The sequence below is a fragment of the Charadrius vociferus genome, unplaced genomic scaffold (genome assembly GCF_000708025.1).
Source record: "Charadrius vociferus isolate BGI_N301 unplaced genomic scaffold, ASM70802v2 scaffold455, whole genome shotgun sequence".
NCBI classification, from domain to species: domain Eukaryota; kingdom Metazoa; phylum Chordata; class Aves; order Charadriiformes; family Charadriidae; genus Charadrius; species Charadrius vociferus.
Genome location: NW_009648550.1, coordinates 1,698,394 through 1,715,747, shown reverse-complemented (window position 1 = coordinate 1,715,747; position 17,354 = coordinate 1,698,394). Strand labels below are relative to the sequence as shown.

At 36.5% G+C, this 17,354-nt stretch overlaps 1 protein-coding gene across 1 annotated transcript in view; it reads right to left on the bottom strand.

The window, feature by feature from the left end:
- Nucleotides 1-392: 392 nt before the first annotated feature.
- The window catches only part of ACYP2 (acylphosphatase 2, muscle type), a 43,697-nt gene continuing 26,735 nt past the window's right edge, over nt 393-17,354 (bottom strand). The window contains exon 4 of the mRNA XM_009886004.1: nt 393-507. Within this exon, the coding sequence (XP_009884306.1) occupies nt 393-507 (115 nt within the window). The remainder of the gene's footprint in view (nt 508-17,354) is intronic.

The window sequence follows — 17,354 nt, the reverse complement described above, 5'->3', positions numbered from 1 at the left end:
AGTTAAGAATTTTTGCTGAAATTACAAATAGAACACAAATTTATTATTTTGCATCTAAATATATGAAGAATCACAGTGTAAAGATTAGTTTCCATATGATTATATATAACAAATCTCCGTGCACAAATAATCACTGACGCTTTTAATCATTTATCTCGCTTTCAAGATGCACTAAATTAGATATTCCCATTTTCAATATTAGCTATTGACACTCATGGTGTAAAATGTCTAATATGGCAACTAGGAATTCTTACTTCATGTGAACAGGGACCATTTATATTTATCTCTAGTATAATAAAGCACTCAGATGCTCTTATGACATTTTATGGAGGCACAGAAAATATCATGCAGTAGAAACATCATAATTTTGTGCTTAGTGATGTTTTCTTCTGTTAATATCTAGTGCTAAATCCTGAAAAGTCAAGCTTGGAAATTTCCTTTTCATTGGAAAAACTTGTTCGATCTATACGAGAGCTTGGGCTTCCAACTTTACTCAGCCAGGATTTCCTGCAAGAAAAACAAGAGAGGGTGAGCGTATAAAGAACAGCACATGTGGGGTTTATTCTCCTGCCATTCCTTTCCTTCCCACCCCCCGCCAAGAGCCTTAAGAAGCCTTTCAATGAGGAAACTACCACACATAGGTTTAGTTCTTTTCTGGCTTTCCTACCTTTCTCCTTAAAAAAAACCAAAACAAGCCAAACTATTTAAAAGGTATCAATATTTCAGAGAATATTACACAGTATTACCTAAAAATACATCTGACAAAAGGCTCAAGAAGATTCACTGTAATGATCCCTTTTAAGTGCTTGTAACAACATTAAAATAGGTGTATATTACCTTCGCAGATTCAATACTCTACTTTCAGCAAAGACCTAAAGACTATTCATAATTGAAAAATATTATGAAAAAAGAATGCTAACAGCCAGTTTACCCTTTTCTGACAACTAAGAGAAATGGAAACTGAAATGAAAATGAGTAAGTTCAAAACCAGCAAAAAGACAAAGCCAACAAAAATCAAAATTATGTCAAAGCAATACCAAGTTGTAACAAATACTGAATTTTATGCAGGCATTAAGTGGATTTGCATTACAATCCAATCTTTAATTATGCTGGTGCTTGCCTTCTTCCACACCACACTAGAAAATAGCATTGGACAGAAATTACCACAAGGTAATTGAGGCTGGAAGCTAGCAGTGCAATGGCTGCTACTACGTGCACACCCACTTTATTCCTCTCCTGCAGCAATTCGCTAATTCACAGTAGTGATAAACTGTTGTGAGATAAAAAGGAGGTGCACAAACACTTGAAGTGCAGACAATGACACTGCTTACAGAGGTTTATTTACAAAAAATACTTTATCAGTATTTTCTGTTGTACTAAAGTCTCAGAAATAGAAAAGAGAAAGTATTTTAGCATACCATATTTAAGGAGCACAAGTGTATTTATTTCCACACAAGTACTTACAACTTTGATGACGTATAAACTGCTATATACACATAAGTCTGACTAGTATTAAAAAATATCATTATTCATTTAAGTTCCAATTTGAAGACCGTAAAAGTTATGCCATATTAACAGTTATGTTAATTAATCCTTTGCAAAAAATCACACTGAGCATTATAAAATACAATGTTCTGGCAGTGAGACTTAATTTTGGTGTCTTTATAATGAAAGTTGTGTATAGAGGTTGCTTCTCTTGAGCCAGAAAATAAAACACACCTGAGGAATAGAAATTTATCTCCCTACTGACCCAACGTGACAAGACTTTTTTCTAGGCCATTTCTGACTCAACATAGCACTGCGAAGTATCTCAAGTATCTTAGGCTGCTTATGAGACAGGTCATATTCTTCAAACTGTGCTAGTCCTTCATAAGATTGGTCTCATCGCTAGCACAGACAGTTCCAAACCTGTACTCAGAACCTACACAACTAACCTCGTTCTTGTAACTCTGCACACAGCCTCTTGATTATCAAAAAATATACAACCTTATACTTCATTAAGAAAACAGGTATGTATTTTGAAACATAGCTCTATATACTCCCACATGAATAAGGATAAAGTACAAATTATGAAAATCCAAATTAAAACAATCCATCTCCTTCGATACTCTTTATAGGATGCATGTATTTTATTCCCCATTGTGTTATGGAACTGCTCCCTACCTGGGATTTGCATGACTATAGGGGCTCAGTTCCTCATTGAGATGTTAATACTTCACAATAGGATTGATCTTCCCTCCCTTTGCTCAAGGGACTGACCATTCACTGAACACTATCAAGAAGCTATTTTTTCCTTTTTACAAGGTAATAAAGGAGGAAATCAGTATTTGCTAAAAGCAGTACACAGTTACAGTTGTCTCCCCATTTATCTACAGAGCAGCAAGTGTCATCTCCAATATCTTTGATAAGGATAATACTTTTAAAATGTTTTTTACTTTCATTGGTACCCAGATCAACAGGCCCAAATTAGGAAGAGGCTTTGTATCCTCCTCTTGCTTCACTCGGTCTTCTTAATTTTCTTTCACATGTGCCATGAATTTCAAATCACCCAATGTGCACAACAGATTAGCTACAGTTACTAGCATTTGGAGTATTAGCTTGCCATTTATAGCATCCATTTTAAAATCCACTGCTGCTACCCACTTCTCTTCAGGAGTGAGAAAGACAGCCTCCACCTCGCTTGTCACATGGGGTAGGTCTGAATCAAACAAGGACATCTCTTTAGTCTGCGACAGAAGAGTATATAGCTTAGTCAATAAATATTTTAAAGGATCTATTTCTAAAGAGACTGCTTCAATGAGTCTGGAACAAGAGCTAATCTCCAAATAGCCATTTCCCATTGTGTTTTATTTCTCAAGTATCACACAAGTCCGTGCAAGCGCTCTTGGCTACAGTCCGATCTCACTGTTCATAACCAAACTGGCAGTGTGGGGACTAGATTGACTCAGATACACTTCAATTACAGATTTATGAGGTACACAACCTCCCTGTCCAAGGGAGAAGCCAGGTAGGCCAGAACCAGAGTCTCTCCTCAGGGTGCGCAGCGCTCCTGCCACCCCACTCCTGCCCTCTGCCACATGGTTGAGAACACCCAATGACTGGTTCATTCAGACAGGGCTGCTTGCAAAAATACCCCAAAACAAACCTAAACAACATTCTGTTCCTTTTATCATTTCATTAACCAAAAGAACCTTTGCTAAGTGATTTTGGTTTGTTACCTAGGCAACCAGGCTCTTTCCATTCAACGTATTACTGAAAAACAATATCTGAAGAGCTGGGTTTGCACCATCCCAATTTAGATCCTCACAGAAATAGCCTAGATGTGTACAGTATTCCAGTCAGGCATGTCTTGCAAGCCAAGGGACATGTGTCTACCTGCTAACTTGACCGAATGAAGCCTGACCATGTCAAATCTGCAGAGTTCTCTGGAGGTGTTATTTAAGGAGCCTTGCCTCTGTAATACAAGGTAGTGCTAGCGCAGCCCTAAAATACACCACACTTTGAATTCCACAGGCAGTAGAGTAACTTTATGATTTCCCCAAATAAGATTTATTTTTTTAAAAACTGCAATCTATGTTATAAAACAGATTTCTCTAAAATAAATGGCTTGGTTGGCACTATTCTGACTGAAATCTTCTCCTACTTTGCTAAGGAAAAAGTAACTGTGATGCAGGAAGGAACAGACCTTTTTGCACCTGTACACAAGCAGGCATGCCAAACAAGCACATGAATGATGCATTTTTCCTGTGATAGACTCTGTATCAAACCACTGATTACATAAGATATGCTCCAATAGTTCATTTGTTGTATGCAAAAATTGAAATAATGTTATCCTGAGACTGAAGCAATTTACAGTCTACAGTGCTAGAAACATATCTGAAAGTGACCTACAGCATTAATACTTGGTGAACTGCGAACAGTTTAGGAATGTGTTTGTTTCTCTTCACCTTAACCACAGTGTCACTTACAGTGGAACAAGAGAAACATGTGCTTTTATTTAGAGGGAGAGAAAATAAAGGCACTGGCTTGTTTACACTATTTCCCTTTGTTTGGGATAAAATATTGGAGAGAATGTTGCTTTTTGAAGATTGTATTTACATCTGAGACAGTGTGTAGACTAGGATTACAAATATTTATAATATACCTCCAAAATATTGTTGTATCCTGAAACAGTACTGTCAAGTCTTCATAAATCCTGATATTTAAATGTTTGCAGAAGAAATGTGGAATTCTTTATCATCACCGTCTGGCTTCTGAGCTTTTGGGAAGAACTTTAGCCATGCTTTTCCAGCTTTGCTCTACAATCATAAGGGCTAGGAACATTTTACTTAAAACCTTTGCCTTTATAAACATGAAATTTACATATACGTAAAGCCTCTAGTAGCCTGTATAGTAAAGACATCTCATAGCTTACTGTAGAGCCATTCCATTGCCTCTACACCTCTGCTCCTGCTGTCAGAGCCTAAGAGTAAAACAGGAATCTGGAAATTAAATTTATAGGGTTCAGTGTTGTTGTGGAAAAAGAAGCAGGAAGGATAAAAACCTTGGTAACAAAAGTGTGTTTGAAAATACTGGGTTTTGACATGATTTGAATCAGTGTGGCCTGAAAAAAAAATAAACTACATCACAATTAGCATTTTAACTTTAGCAAAAGCAATCAAGGCCTCAGTAAGGTGAAGAAAACAGGTTATCAAGAAAATACATGAGGGATCCTGGGAAGAATTACTAATTCTGGTGCAGGATAACGTTAGGAGGACTCAAGCAATATGTACAGTCAAAAGTCTCCTACTGGCTCCTAATAAGTTTTTTAGCTCTCAAAACTAGGCTCTCACTTGGGGTAGAAACCTGAAGCCACCTGAATTGAAAATGCGGCTGCCTCTAGAGCTCTGCTCAAGGGGGCTTCTAGGCTGCCACGGAAACTGCTGCACCTCCTCAGGCAAAGGGTATCCAGGCGGTTTATAGACTATTGTGCCACCACTCTCTGATACACCACCAAAACCACTGCTGGCAGTAGTCCACACTAGGTCAGGATCAGATGCCTGCACTTAATTGCATGCCTGTGCCTTTTGCATATACATATCTGCAAATGGAAGGGAGAAGCAGGAGAGGGAGAGCAAGGCAAAGTACAAGGGAAAGGAACTTTAGCACATTTATTAGAATGACCCCACCACAGTCCATGAAATCAAAGCCAAGTGACAGGTTACCTTCAGAGGATTAAAACAAAAAAAAAAAAAAGAGAAAGCCAACAGTAGTCTAAGAATACAGGCCAAGTAGTGGGTGAGTTAGAAACAAAGCCACCTGCTCAGGTGTGGGTGCAGTGCCCCAGAATAGAGCTGGAGCCTCTAGGTGTGGGGAAGACTGCATTGCTGCTGCCTGTTCCCTAGCTGCTCTGGGCATCCCAACAACAGAAGTTTCTTCACCCATAGGATATTTAGCAGAAGTCCTGGAACTGTTTTAGAAAGGGGAGAGAGATATTTAATCAAAAGTAGTGTTTGACTTTGTATTTTTAAACACAGCTGTCAGATGAATGTTGTTAATTTGTTTGTATTTCTTCCTTTTCTGTCAAACCCTGCTGCGCTCAAGGCCAGCATTTCTCTAGAGAATACACGATGAGCTTTTCTTGGAGGTACTATTTGAAAGTAATGTCAACAGCAAGGGCACATTAGCAGAATCTGATATATTGAAGATCCCGTGTGACACAATAAGCTTCAAATACGTATTTTGGTGTCATATTTCTATTTATAAACTTGAGAAAAATGACTTGTATGTTAACATTCATCACATTGCATATGTTATTGGCAAGATTTTTTAATCTAAAAATAATCATTACTAGTTTGCATTAGCACAGAATTTGACTCTATGTACTTCAAATTTACTTTGTTATTCAAATCTGATCTATGTTAAATGTCTTCACGTCTTAAAGAGGAGGAATTATCCCAGAATGAAAGAAATCAAGTCTGAACATGTTTTTTTTCTTGTATATGATGCAAAGTTATGTTGTGGATTTTCCTATTAATAGTTTGGTAAAATTCAAGTAGAATTTAATAATTTACTTAAACATGGGATCGTAAGAAATGTATTTTTATTAAAAAGTTACCAGAATACCTTTGTTCAAACCATGTTAGGCAAGCCACATTTGGCTTCTTTCATAGATCTTATTGGAAAAAATTAAGCAATGTTGCAGAAATTTGTTCCAAAAAAGAGTAAAGTAAATGAAAAGTAAAACCAAATTTGGCCATCTCAGTAACTTAAAACAGCTTTTATGTCCACAGTGACTTACATAAAGTACAAGACAAAAAGAGAATTTCCTGTTAAGCTTGTGTCCTATCTTCCCAAAGCAGTAAACATACCAGAAAGCCAGAAGCAGCAAAGCGCCTATTGTTATTTTTTCCTTGTAATATGTCTGCCTCTACAGGGTACCATTTGGCTCACAATGCAGACTAGGAATTTTGACGAACCCCACTCCATTGCACAGAATGCAATTGAGAGTTATTTCTCATTCCATATCTATGAAAACTAAGGCCATGGGAAGCTTAAATGAGAGGAACTGTTGCTGTTAAAGTGTACCAATTCAGGCTTCTGGGAAAGAAAAGCTAGTTCTAATGCTTGGAAACTGGTTAGCATCCATCACCCACATTAACTGTATTTAAAACAAATGGCTCTATTATAGAGTTGAACAAAGAGTAAAGTGCTACTGCTTCTGACCACCAGTTTCACACCAAAAAACGTTAATTAAACCCTTACTGTGGCCATTTCAAAGCAATCCTATTGGGAGATCATAATGATTCATCACACTGACACCAATTCAGTTTTCCTTAAAATCCATTTCATTATACAGCCTGGTAAAAACAAAACAACCACTACAGTAAAGGGAGTCCAGTTATAGCTATCCAGTTGGAGAATTCATATCAAACCAACACACATCTACAATCCAGGAAAGCATTCAAATAAAACAGAAAACTGCAGATGGCAAATGCAATCAAAAGTTGAAAGACAACACTTTTCTGTTCTCTGGTAGTGAGGTTCAGCAAGGAAAGAGACATAAAAGCCATATGAGAACCAACCCCACATTACCATGCTTTCTGTATCCGCTACACAATTCTCAGAAGACAGATTTACACAGAAAAATACAGATTAACTTATGCAAGAACTAAAAATAAAACCAGACCAAACACACAGTGAATTCCTTCAAGCACCATTGTGATTCTTGAAATTTTCCTCAAGAGTTTCCCTTACTTTACAAGTACTTAGGATAGCTAAGAGACTGAAAACCACGAAGACTCACTGAGAATTTGCAAACTGGCCCTTTCCAATTAAAAAAAAAATAAATCAGATCTTGAAAGGGAAGCATCATGTTATAGAGCACCGAGCAACTCTGACTGAGGCTATTTAATATTTCCAGTGTTGCAGTGACTGTGCACAAGTTTACTTTTCCCTAGAATGCCACTGTTTGAATACTTCAGGTGGGCTCCCTTCAAAACATGCAAGAGTGACTGTTTCTAATCAAAGTACCTGATATAAGCATCCACATGTGAGCACAGATTAGGTCACTGGTCATCCAGCTGCTCCTTACACTGAAGTGCACAAAATTGCTTTCATAGGCACAAAACATCTGCCTGCCCACTTTTACAGTGAAAACAAAACCCACTCCTTGGATTGTCACAAAAATCTCAGCGAAAACAATTTTAAGCTGAAATACTTACTTTGGATACACATTTCACATGTTTTCTTCTTACTATTAGGCGAACTCATTCATGTATGTTGGGACTTAGAAATTACCTTTTAACAAAAGATAACTGCAACACACATGGTGTTTAGCCCCTATAGAAGTGGATGCTGTTGACAGAAAAACATGTAACAACTAAGAATTTTATTTTTCTTTTCATCTGTAGCTTGCAAAAGTGTTTTGGATTTTTCTTATTAATCATTCAGCTAGGTCAGCTCCATTTTTTTCTACTGACTTCATACTACGTGATTTAATTTGGTAATTTAAATTGCATGCTTTCAAGGGAAGCAGTTACAGCCATCTTTTTAACATGCGATCTCAAGGAACTTTTTTAAAAGCAACTGTGATGTAAAGTAGCAGACATTTTAGTATATGAATTAAAAGATCAGGAAAATGTTTTAATAATGTTATATTAGAAAGCACAACTGTTCAGAAAAAGACCAAGTAGATTATACTAGCTAATAGTCTGCTTAAATTTTATACAATGAGAAAATCTGGGCTTTGTCAGGACTTTCTTTCATAATGCTGGTTTGTTGGGGTTTTTTTGCATTACAAATATAGCTACAATAAGTAGGAAGCAAAAGATTAACATAAGGATGCTACAGCTAGTACATTCTTTATTCGACAAGAGGTATTTGTGGTTTCCAGCACACCAGAACATGATCTTGAGGTGAACCCAGAATGGTATGTTTACAAGGAAGGTAACACTGTATCCATGGTATAGATGTATATATAATATTCCCTGGAAATAAAATCCCCTTTGCACTTGATTAGATTTGTCACCAAGAAGTAGAATTTATTGGTATGCATTATTTATTGTTTCCATAAATAACAGAAAAAGATCCTGTATTTAAAAAGATTCATATACTTCCCAAAGCCTAGCTGCGCTCATCTGCCTTGCGGTAAATCTCCAGAAACAGCCTGAGGTAGCAGAGGCACAAAAGTGAGATGTGCCAAGCCTCTAGCATGATGTTGCTTGTGAAAGGGCAGACAGACACTATGGAAGTGACTACATCTTCCACATTGTCACATCCTGAAGAGTGGTATTTTGTTTACAGTAATACAATTATTTTCATTCTTTAACATATTACTTCATGATGTTTTTCTTATGACTTCACATACATTAAAAATACCATTCTTGAAAGACCTAATATAAAGAATGGTTTTCTCTACTCGCTTTATAAGTTCCATAAATTTAACATTTAACTTGTGGGCACTTTGGTTTTAAGTCTGTAAGACGACACAGGTTATCTTTACAGGTAGGTATTAAATACATCATCTAAAGAATCCTTTCAAGTCATGATCCCAAACTACTCTGATAGGAGGTATTTTGGATATATCAGCTAGTATATACATACTTGAAATACTGATATATATACACACTTGATTTCCTACATGTCTACATTATTCAAATCAGCTTCGTAACATCTAATTGTTAAGCTTTAAACTTAATATTAATACCACAAAAAGCTCAATTAAAAAAAAAAAGGCCTGTTCATGTGAGCTGCAACAGTGCTGCAAGCATGCCTATGGCAAAGTCCATTCCTGTGGTCTATAAACTGTCATTATGAATATACTCACTTAGTAGAAATAAACACACTTAACATCAAAGCTCCAAGCTATTTAAGGAAGCTATTGGAGCATGAACTCATATTTTGGTTCAATGTTTCTTTCTGTTAAAAAAAAAATGTTATTTTAAACAAGGCTTTTAATATTTATTGAAATAGGATCTGATACACGTTCTTGGCTACTCAGTTGTTCCTGTGCTGTACTACACTGTATTTTTATTATACTTGTTATTTAGACTATTTCTCTAAAAAAGTTTTCCAGCTTATTTGCAACAGTGATAAAATGAATTAAGAAAGATTTCTTTTTCTAGGGAAAAAATAAACCCAGACTAGAAATCCTAAACTATTACCTTCTCAAGGCAACTATAGTACATGCTACTTAAAGTTACCACTTCCACAAAGCAAACTTTAGTGATTTTTTTTTTAAATTTATTGTGGGCTTGATTTTTTTTCCTGAACTTGCAATCAGTTTGACATTTTTCTGCTGACTCATTAGAATCTGCCCTTTATCAGTACTTTTTTTGGTATGAGAGCTTGCTTCAGACTTCAAAAACTAGGATAAAAGTAGAATTCTACTGAAGACAGCATCTTATTTGTACTAAAGTCAATAGTAACACTTCTAATGAGAACAGTGAGCTAGACTTGACCTCTGTTTTTACAAAATCTAAGCAGAGATCTACAACTACTTACAAGAAATAAACATCTAAAAAAATCCAAACCAAGGAAACCATCTTTGGAAGACAACTGCTCCATTCTATTGTCAAGTATTCTTAAATAGGTATTGTTGATAACTATTAATGAGCACCTTGTCTTGAACAAAATTTTCATTGTCACTTGTGCTTCACACGATGTAAGCCGTTAGAGCAGGAAACGCTTCTCTAACTCATTAAATGTGCAGTGAGCTGGGCAGTATTCTCCACTGCAGAGAACTTCCATTTTACAAAACATTGATCCCTTTTTTAGGATAACTGTGTATTCCTTTGACATGGGTATCAACTAACTAAATCCGAGTTTCTCTTTAATATTTTCTAGTCCAAATAACTTGTTTGGTTTCCATTCAATTGTTTAAATACACATTTTCAGAAGAGCTATGAGCAATGAGCTAAGAATGTATGCTTTGATAATGAAACACTAAGATTTTTTTTAAAAATAAGCAGTAAGAGTTCAGTAAAATCAGCTCTGCTTTTTTATATATATAATTAAGCATATCAACTGTTAGATTTTCAAGAGCATTGCTCAGGCAATGCAACCTCACCACCTAACTACTGTCCATCACAAAGGTAGTTTATAATAGCAGAGTAAGAGTAATGTGTTGTCATTTCTTAATATACAACAGGTTCTGAAACTTCATTAAATGCTTGGTAAAAAGAGAACCACTGCCAAAGTATAAATATGTTCCTAAACTCCTAAGCCTTCCAATTTTTTCTTCTTCCCCTCAAGCTTCAGGGGCTGTCAAGAAGTATCAAGTATCTCATTTGTTTTCTGTAATATATGCCATTTTCTTTCCTTCTTTCCCTTCCCCCCTTTTAAATTTTGTTCTGCCTGGGCAGTTAAAGCAGACAGAACTGTTTCTGATCCCTTTCACACTGTAGACTGCTGCAGGGACTATGTACGTTTTGCAGTATGAATTGAGAGCCACAAAAAATCCTAGAAAACCAGTAATTTCACTAGCAGCTAATTTTACTGAAATTTATTATGTAAAAACATTTCATTAATATTATGCTTGACAAAACTTCAGTTTTGTAGCTAATTGTCAGTGCCTCATTAATGCACAAAAGGATGAGCAGTGAATGCTACCAGGCTAGTCATGACTCACCATTTTGAAACAAATTTTGTTTTCCATTACAAAGCCTGCACCCACCCCACAGAAAGGGCTTTCTAACAGAATTCACAGAACCGGGCTAATTCACTGGTATAGTTACAGATGCTCAGCTGCATCATGTCTTTCCTGACAGTGTTTCCTGTGACTGTCCTGCTGTGGTGATCACCTGTGTGCAGGTTCTGGCCCTTTCCTTGTTTACTATAACATTCCTGACTCAACTATGCTAACATGCACAATAAGAAGGGATTCAGGACTACAGTCCAAAGTTACTAGTTAAAGTGAAGAAATAACTGAAGCATTTAGAATAATTCATTTCAAAAAACTAATTTCAAAATAAACTTTGTCACTGGAAGCACCAAGTAACTCAAAGATTTCCAAAGGCAGAGAGTTGAAACACCAACATTGAAGACTGGCAGGTTTCCTAGAATAAACCTCTCAAAAGGCACACGCTCATGCTCTCTGAATTTGCTCATGAAGGTCTGTTTGGCCGTAAGTGCCCCGAGAATAAAAGATGTTTTCCTTTTTTTGCAACACCAAGACCTTAGAAGCAAAACAACAAAACCAGTAATTTAGGAGGAAGAGTTATGCAAGCTTACAAACATTAGTAGTGTATGATTAGGGGAGCTGTTCTAAAATAATAGTTTCACAAAATTAATGTCAGAACAGTTCATGTCATCATGCACTTTATAAAAACAAGAGTATGCTCCAGGTTCCCTGTTGTCCAGAAAAAATAGTCCAAACACTATATAAATCATCAGTTAAATATGAGCTTTGCATTACAACAGCCACAAAGAAATTCAGGATATAGTATACAACAGATGAAAAGGGTGGCTAGACCACAGATTCGGCTCCAGATAAAGACACTAAAAGCCTTCAGGAATTCAAATACCCATTCTGAGATAAGGCCTGATTTTTAAGAATATTTATGATTATATGATAAATTTCACCACCAAACAGATCTAACCAAGAACAGGAAGGAGTTCAGTGCACATCACTTCTGCAAGTCACATTCCAGGGTCTCAAACTGGGTACCACTAGGAGAAAACCAGAGATCACACATGAAAAGCCTAGTCTAAATTACTTGACTTGGTGGAAATCTATCGCAGAGGGAGAGAAATCCCCACCTTTCAAAGAAGCATTTAATGGTCTTAGTTGATCACCCTTCTTTTCTTCCTGTCTTATTCACTGATAAGGTTGGTGAAAACAGAAGGCATGACCAGAAGCTACACGTCCTTTTACTATACAAAGCCCACTGCCTCGTCTGAACAAGCTTTCCCTAGACACCAAGCAATGCAGTGGTCCTATGAAAAATGTAGTTTGTGATGGCTAAATCCAAATGTAAATGCACACATACCACATGCTAAATTATTTACAACACCAAACAACTCCTGGAGAGTGGAAATCCTGGTACTCAAAAGTCAATAGATGTCAAAATCCAGTCACCAAGGACTTCTGCTAGCAATCTGTTCGACAGTGAATACTGTCTGATTTTAAGAATTAAACATATATAATGCCATAATCAATACAGCACACAGTTGTTGACTCAGTTTTCATTACAATGCAGTGAATATAGGCACAGAACTTTGATTAAACATATGCCTAACTCTCCTGCACTTATATGAAGTTCTCAGTATATACTGCGTAGCATCAATAAAGCAACAACACAGTATTACAAGTTAAAAGTTCCTACGTTTAACTTTGCTCTTGTCTTCCTTCGTTACATGACACAAATACAGCGTTTCAAGTATAAGAGCTGGAAGATTTATTATGAAGGTGCCTGCAAGTAAAGAGAAAAATTCTCTACTCTTAGAGAACAACTTCTATAAAGCCACAAAAGGGATTTTTAATTAAAACAGTACATCCGTTTTGGCTTTAAACTTAATACAGGATGTTACAAGTCTTGCCTACATATTTTTTTTGTTTACTTAAACAATGGAAACGAGAGTTCATAATTTAAGTATTGACAGATCTTTTACTATTATGGTATAAGTCATTGTGTTCTTTCATTCTCCTTAGTTTTTATGATAGAAACAACCTTTACTCCTTTACGCAATTTTGCTTATTTATCCATATATTCTGATACAGTATGTAGAAAAATACTACCACATTTTCTTTATTTTTTATCCTGCAAAATACATAAACCCCTGCATTTTGGCTTTAAAAATCATTTATTTCCACCCCATTTGTTTTAACTGTTGGACATTTTTCATGACTTAGCTTTCTAAAACTCAAGACAAAGCCGCAAAATCCATAAGTAGTGAAAAGTCCATTTCTTATTTCAGCTTTTAACAGTGCTTCATCTTCAAGATATGTTAAAGATCAGTTCAGTAAAGGTCTACAAAAGCTAACCACCCACTTAAGTAGTTACCTATTCAGGATATTCTCTTGTAAAAATTTTTGACTGAAGAGCCTGATCCATTACAAATATACCCAAACAGCTCATAAGCATCTCTCAATACAACTCAAGGATTAAGTATATTAGTTTATGAAACCTCAATTTAGCTTCTTCGAAAGAAATCCAGTATGAACTTGAAGAGGCAACACCCTTTTTAATCCAGACAAAAAGCAATGTGATTACAGTTGAGAGTCAGAATATTTAATTAAATAGCAATATCTACTGCTTTGCCTTGCTCTTACAGTAGCAAAATGATAAAAACAAAGCCAAAACCACCCGTACCCAACTCATCAAATTGTAATTGATCATTGAGAAAAACCCCAAGACTCCTCTCTATACATCCAAACCTGGAGTTACAGTACTGGGCCTATCTACCGCTCCTTCACTGTGGCCGGAGACAGAGAAAGATCACTCCAAATTGTTAGGGGAGATTCGTTCCAAAACCCACAGCACTGATACATCCAAAAGGCTGGATAGCATCCAAGAACTGGATAAAGGAATGACAGCTTCTTACCTTTCACAAAATGCAGAACATTGATTTTATTAAGAAAAAAAAGTCATGCATTTTTCCCAGATATACAATTGATACACCACTGGTATGACAAGCAAATACCAACTAGGAAACAGACAAAACCCTGAAGCAACAGGGCACTTGGTAGAAGATAATAAAAGCTTTTATTTTTACCTAAACATGTACACAACCCCTAAAAGATTAAGAAAAAATACAGTGGAAAATAAATGTAACAGGGAGAACCCTAAGGAGAACAAATTACCAGAACAGAAAACTATGCATAAACAATTCATGCCTTGATCTCTATGTATAGCTTTAATACAATTACATTTACTATGACCACATGGGAAGAAAATGGTTACATGGCTGTAGTTTTAACATAAACAGTTCAAAGTTGCTACATTTAAATAGAACAGCCACACAATTCTGATAGAAAGCTGGCTGGGCACCAGACCCAAACATAGCCATAGATGCTAAGGGGGATGCAAAGAGCACCTAATTCAGAAAAATGGCTATCTTTCTAATTTGTGGAAAGTCTTTTTTTGTCCCTCCAGTTTTCCTCCATCTCTTTATTACTGTGACTCTCAAGTCAAGGCTACCTTGCCACATGTACATGCTATTGCACAACTTGAGTGCTGTGAACACAGCTCCAACTTATGCTGCTTGCCATTAGCTCCACAAGCAAGTTCTGACAGTCAAAAATCACAGGTCCTTGCTAATGCATCAAAGATGCAGCTGGCACAATGTTTCCTCATGAACTATTGGTACTTAAGACAAAAGAGGGAACTACCCGTCAGCAAAAAGGACAGGGGAAAAGCAAGTTGTTTTAAGCAGAATTAAATGTGGCAAAGATAGAGCGAGCAAGTATGAACAGTAACCTAGTCTTGATCATTATGCTTAGAAGGACCACAATTTGCAGGAACATTGGCAGAAAAGTCTCCGGACAATAAGGACACCACCCTCAAGACTCCTGATGAGGTTACATGGCTGCTGGGTAGCTTGCAAATGGCAGGAATAAAGGATGCATCATAAAGCCTAACATCAGGTAAAACCTGAGACAGAACATCTTCATTGTATGACAGAAGATCAAGTGACAGGTGAAGATGAATGAGCCTTCACTTGTAGCTATCCATACACTCAAATGTGGAAGCAAGAGAAACAACAAACTACACACACTTTCAAATAAGGATGTACCGAAACATAATCACTCATGTGCTTCAACAGAAATCACTTTGTAGGTTGCTCCAAAGTAACATGCTCTTTAAAACTTGGGGTTTTTGCGTTAAATGTGGCAAAGAATACCTAAATCTCTGTTCTATGACGTAACTACAACATTCAAATCACTCTCTTTCCTGCTATGTTTTTAAAGTAAATTCAGTTTTAAAGACAATTTCAAGTCCAAAGCAACTACTTATTATTTACTGTTCTTCAGGGCACTCCAGTGAATTCTGGAAGACGCTATGTTTGCTAAGGAATGCAAAACACTTCCCTTATGGCAAAATTCTTTCAGATAATGAAACTGTTGCATGCTAGATGCTGGCTAGAGGATACAAATCATTCCAGCTGATAAAGAGAAATTTGTTTCAAAGCAGATTATTTTTCATTAATTACTTCATGTACATTCACTTGTTTTAATAGGTATTTGAGACAAGTTTATGTTAAAATAATGTACATTCAATAGCTATTTTTATCAGCAGTATCCAGGGAATACAGCCCAAGTGACCCTACATTCACCCCATCAGTTAGAAAGTGCTCTCAGCACAGCAGTGGTTAGCAAAGTTTAACAGTGTTGGTATCAGCTATTACAAAGTAATAGTAATGGGCCCCTGTTCTGTTCTTTGCCGGGGAATGATGACTCTGTGTAAAGCTGTCTCTTCAACTGACATTAATCCCTATGAAATAACACAAAATAAATGAAACATAACTATGAAGACCACTTTCTACCATATACCTTCCAGGAATCTTTAGTCAAAAAAATAGGACTTAAGTAAACCACCAAAAAAATCCCAAACCAGGCAACTTCTATTTTGTAGTTCAAAAGTATTCCGAGCTACCAAGTAAAACTAGGCATCAAAAGAACTCTTTAATATTTTAGAACTGAAATTCTAAAATACTTCCTTTTCAAGAAAGCATTTCTGCACAGTAGTTCCAGTCATGATTTCAGTTGTACCTGGAAGTATCAGGTATTGCCATAAATACCTTCTTTAGCTTAAAATTGCCATGCTGAAATTCTCAATTTTATTGCTAGCTAGCCTGCATTCACATCTGGTTTCATTTACATCCTTGTACGGTTGGTTCAGGGCACCTGTAAGACTATCAGACTGGCACCTCAGGAGTACTTTAAGCATTCAGCCTTGTAATTCTAAGTTGTAAAGCAGTCAAGGCAGCATCAGTTGGACAGCATTATTGGTCTCTGAAATCACATCACCAAGATACTATATAAAGGTATTCAAGGGTGCAGCCAGAGATCTGTTACCTCTGGTTACATAAATGCCTCTTTCCCCATCTTTTCACTTATTCTGCTCTGTTCATGTCACACATTGCAGTTTGTTCTTTGCAATATGGATCCAATCTGACTTTCTGGTTAATAATGTACTTAGTGAAATTCTGATTGCTCTTTATTATAACATAAGAATGAAAGATGCCGCCACTTAATTCAGACTACATTCCACTCTGAGCCTAAGATTCAATGAATCTTTTTATTCACAAAGTCATACATCCTCCCTAGCCTTACAGCACCTTCCACTGTGAGCTATAAGGATTTTCTGACCTTGCAAGGAAAAATATTAACAAGTTAAAGTTAATTGGATTCTTTAAGAAATTCAGGTCTGTGTTAGTCTTCATCAGCAACTAACTTCATAGTGAAGTACAAATTATTCAAGCCTCTGCATATTTGAAGTTCTTAAATAATTTGCAAACAGGCAACATGAAGAAGTTACACTATAAATTGCCATTGGGGTTTATTATATAAGTACGCGAGGCAGTGTGACCTGCCTCTTGGCAGTATGGCCTTCACACTCGTTCTTTTCCACCGCTGCCTCTAAGGCTTCTCCATGTCAGCATACAGAGGCAGTGACCACCCAGACACAACTTACTACAATAAAACTAGTGCAAACTCAAAGCCAACTGCAACTGGACATTTTGGTTGCTCACACCAGAGATGATGCAAACTAAGTGAAAATCCAGTTTAACTAGCCATGACGCTCTGCCTGGCTTTTCTGTTTTAGTGCCATGCTGAATGTATTCTTTCACTTTTGTCTAAACAGCAATATATACTAGATCTCCAAATCACTAGAAACATTGGCCAGCTTGGTTCTTCAATATTTGAAATT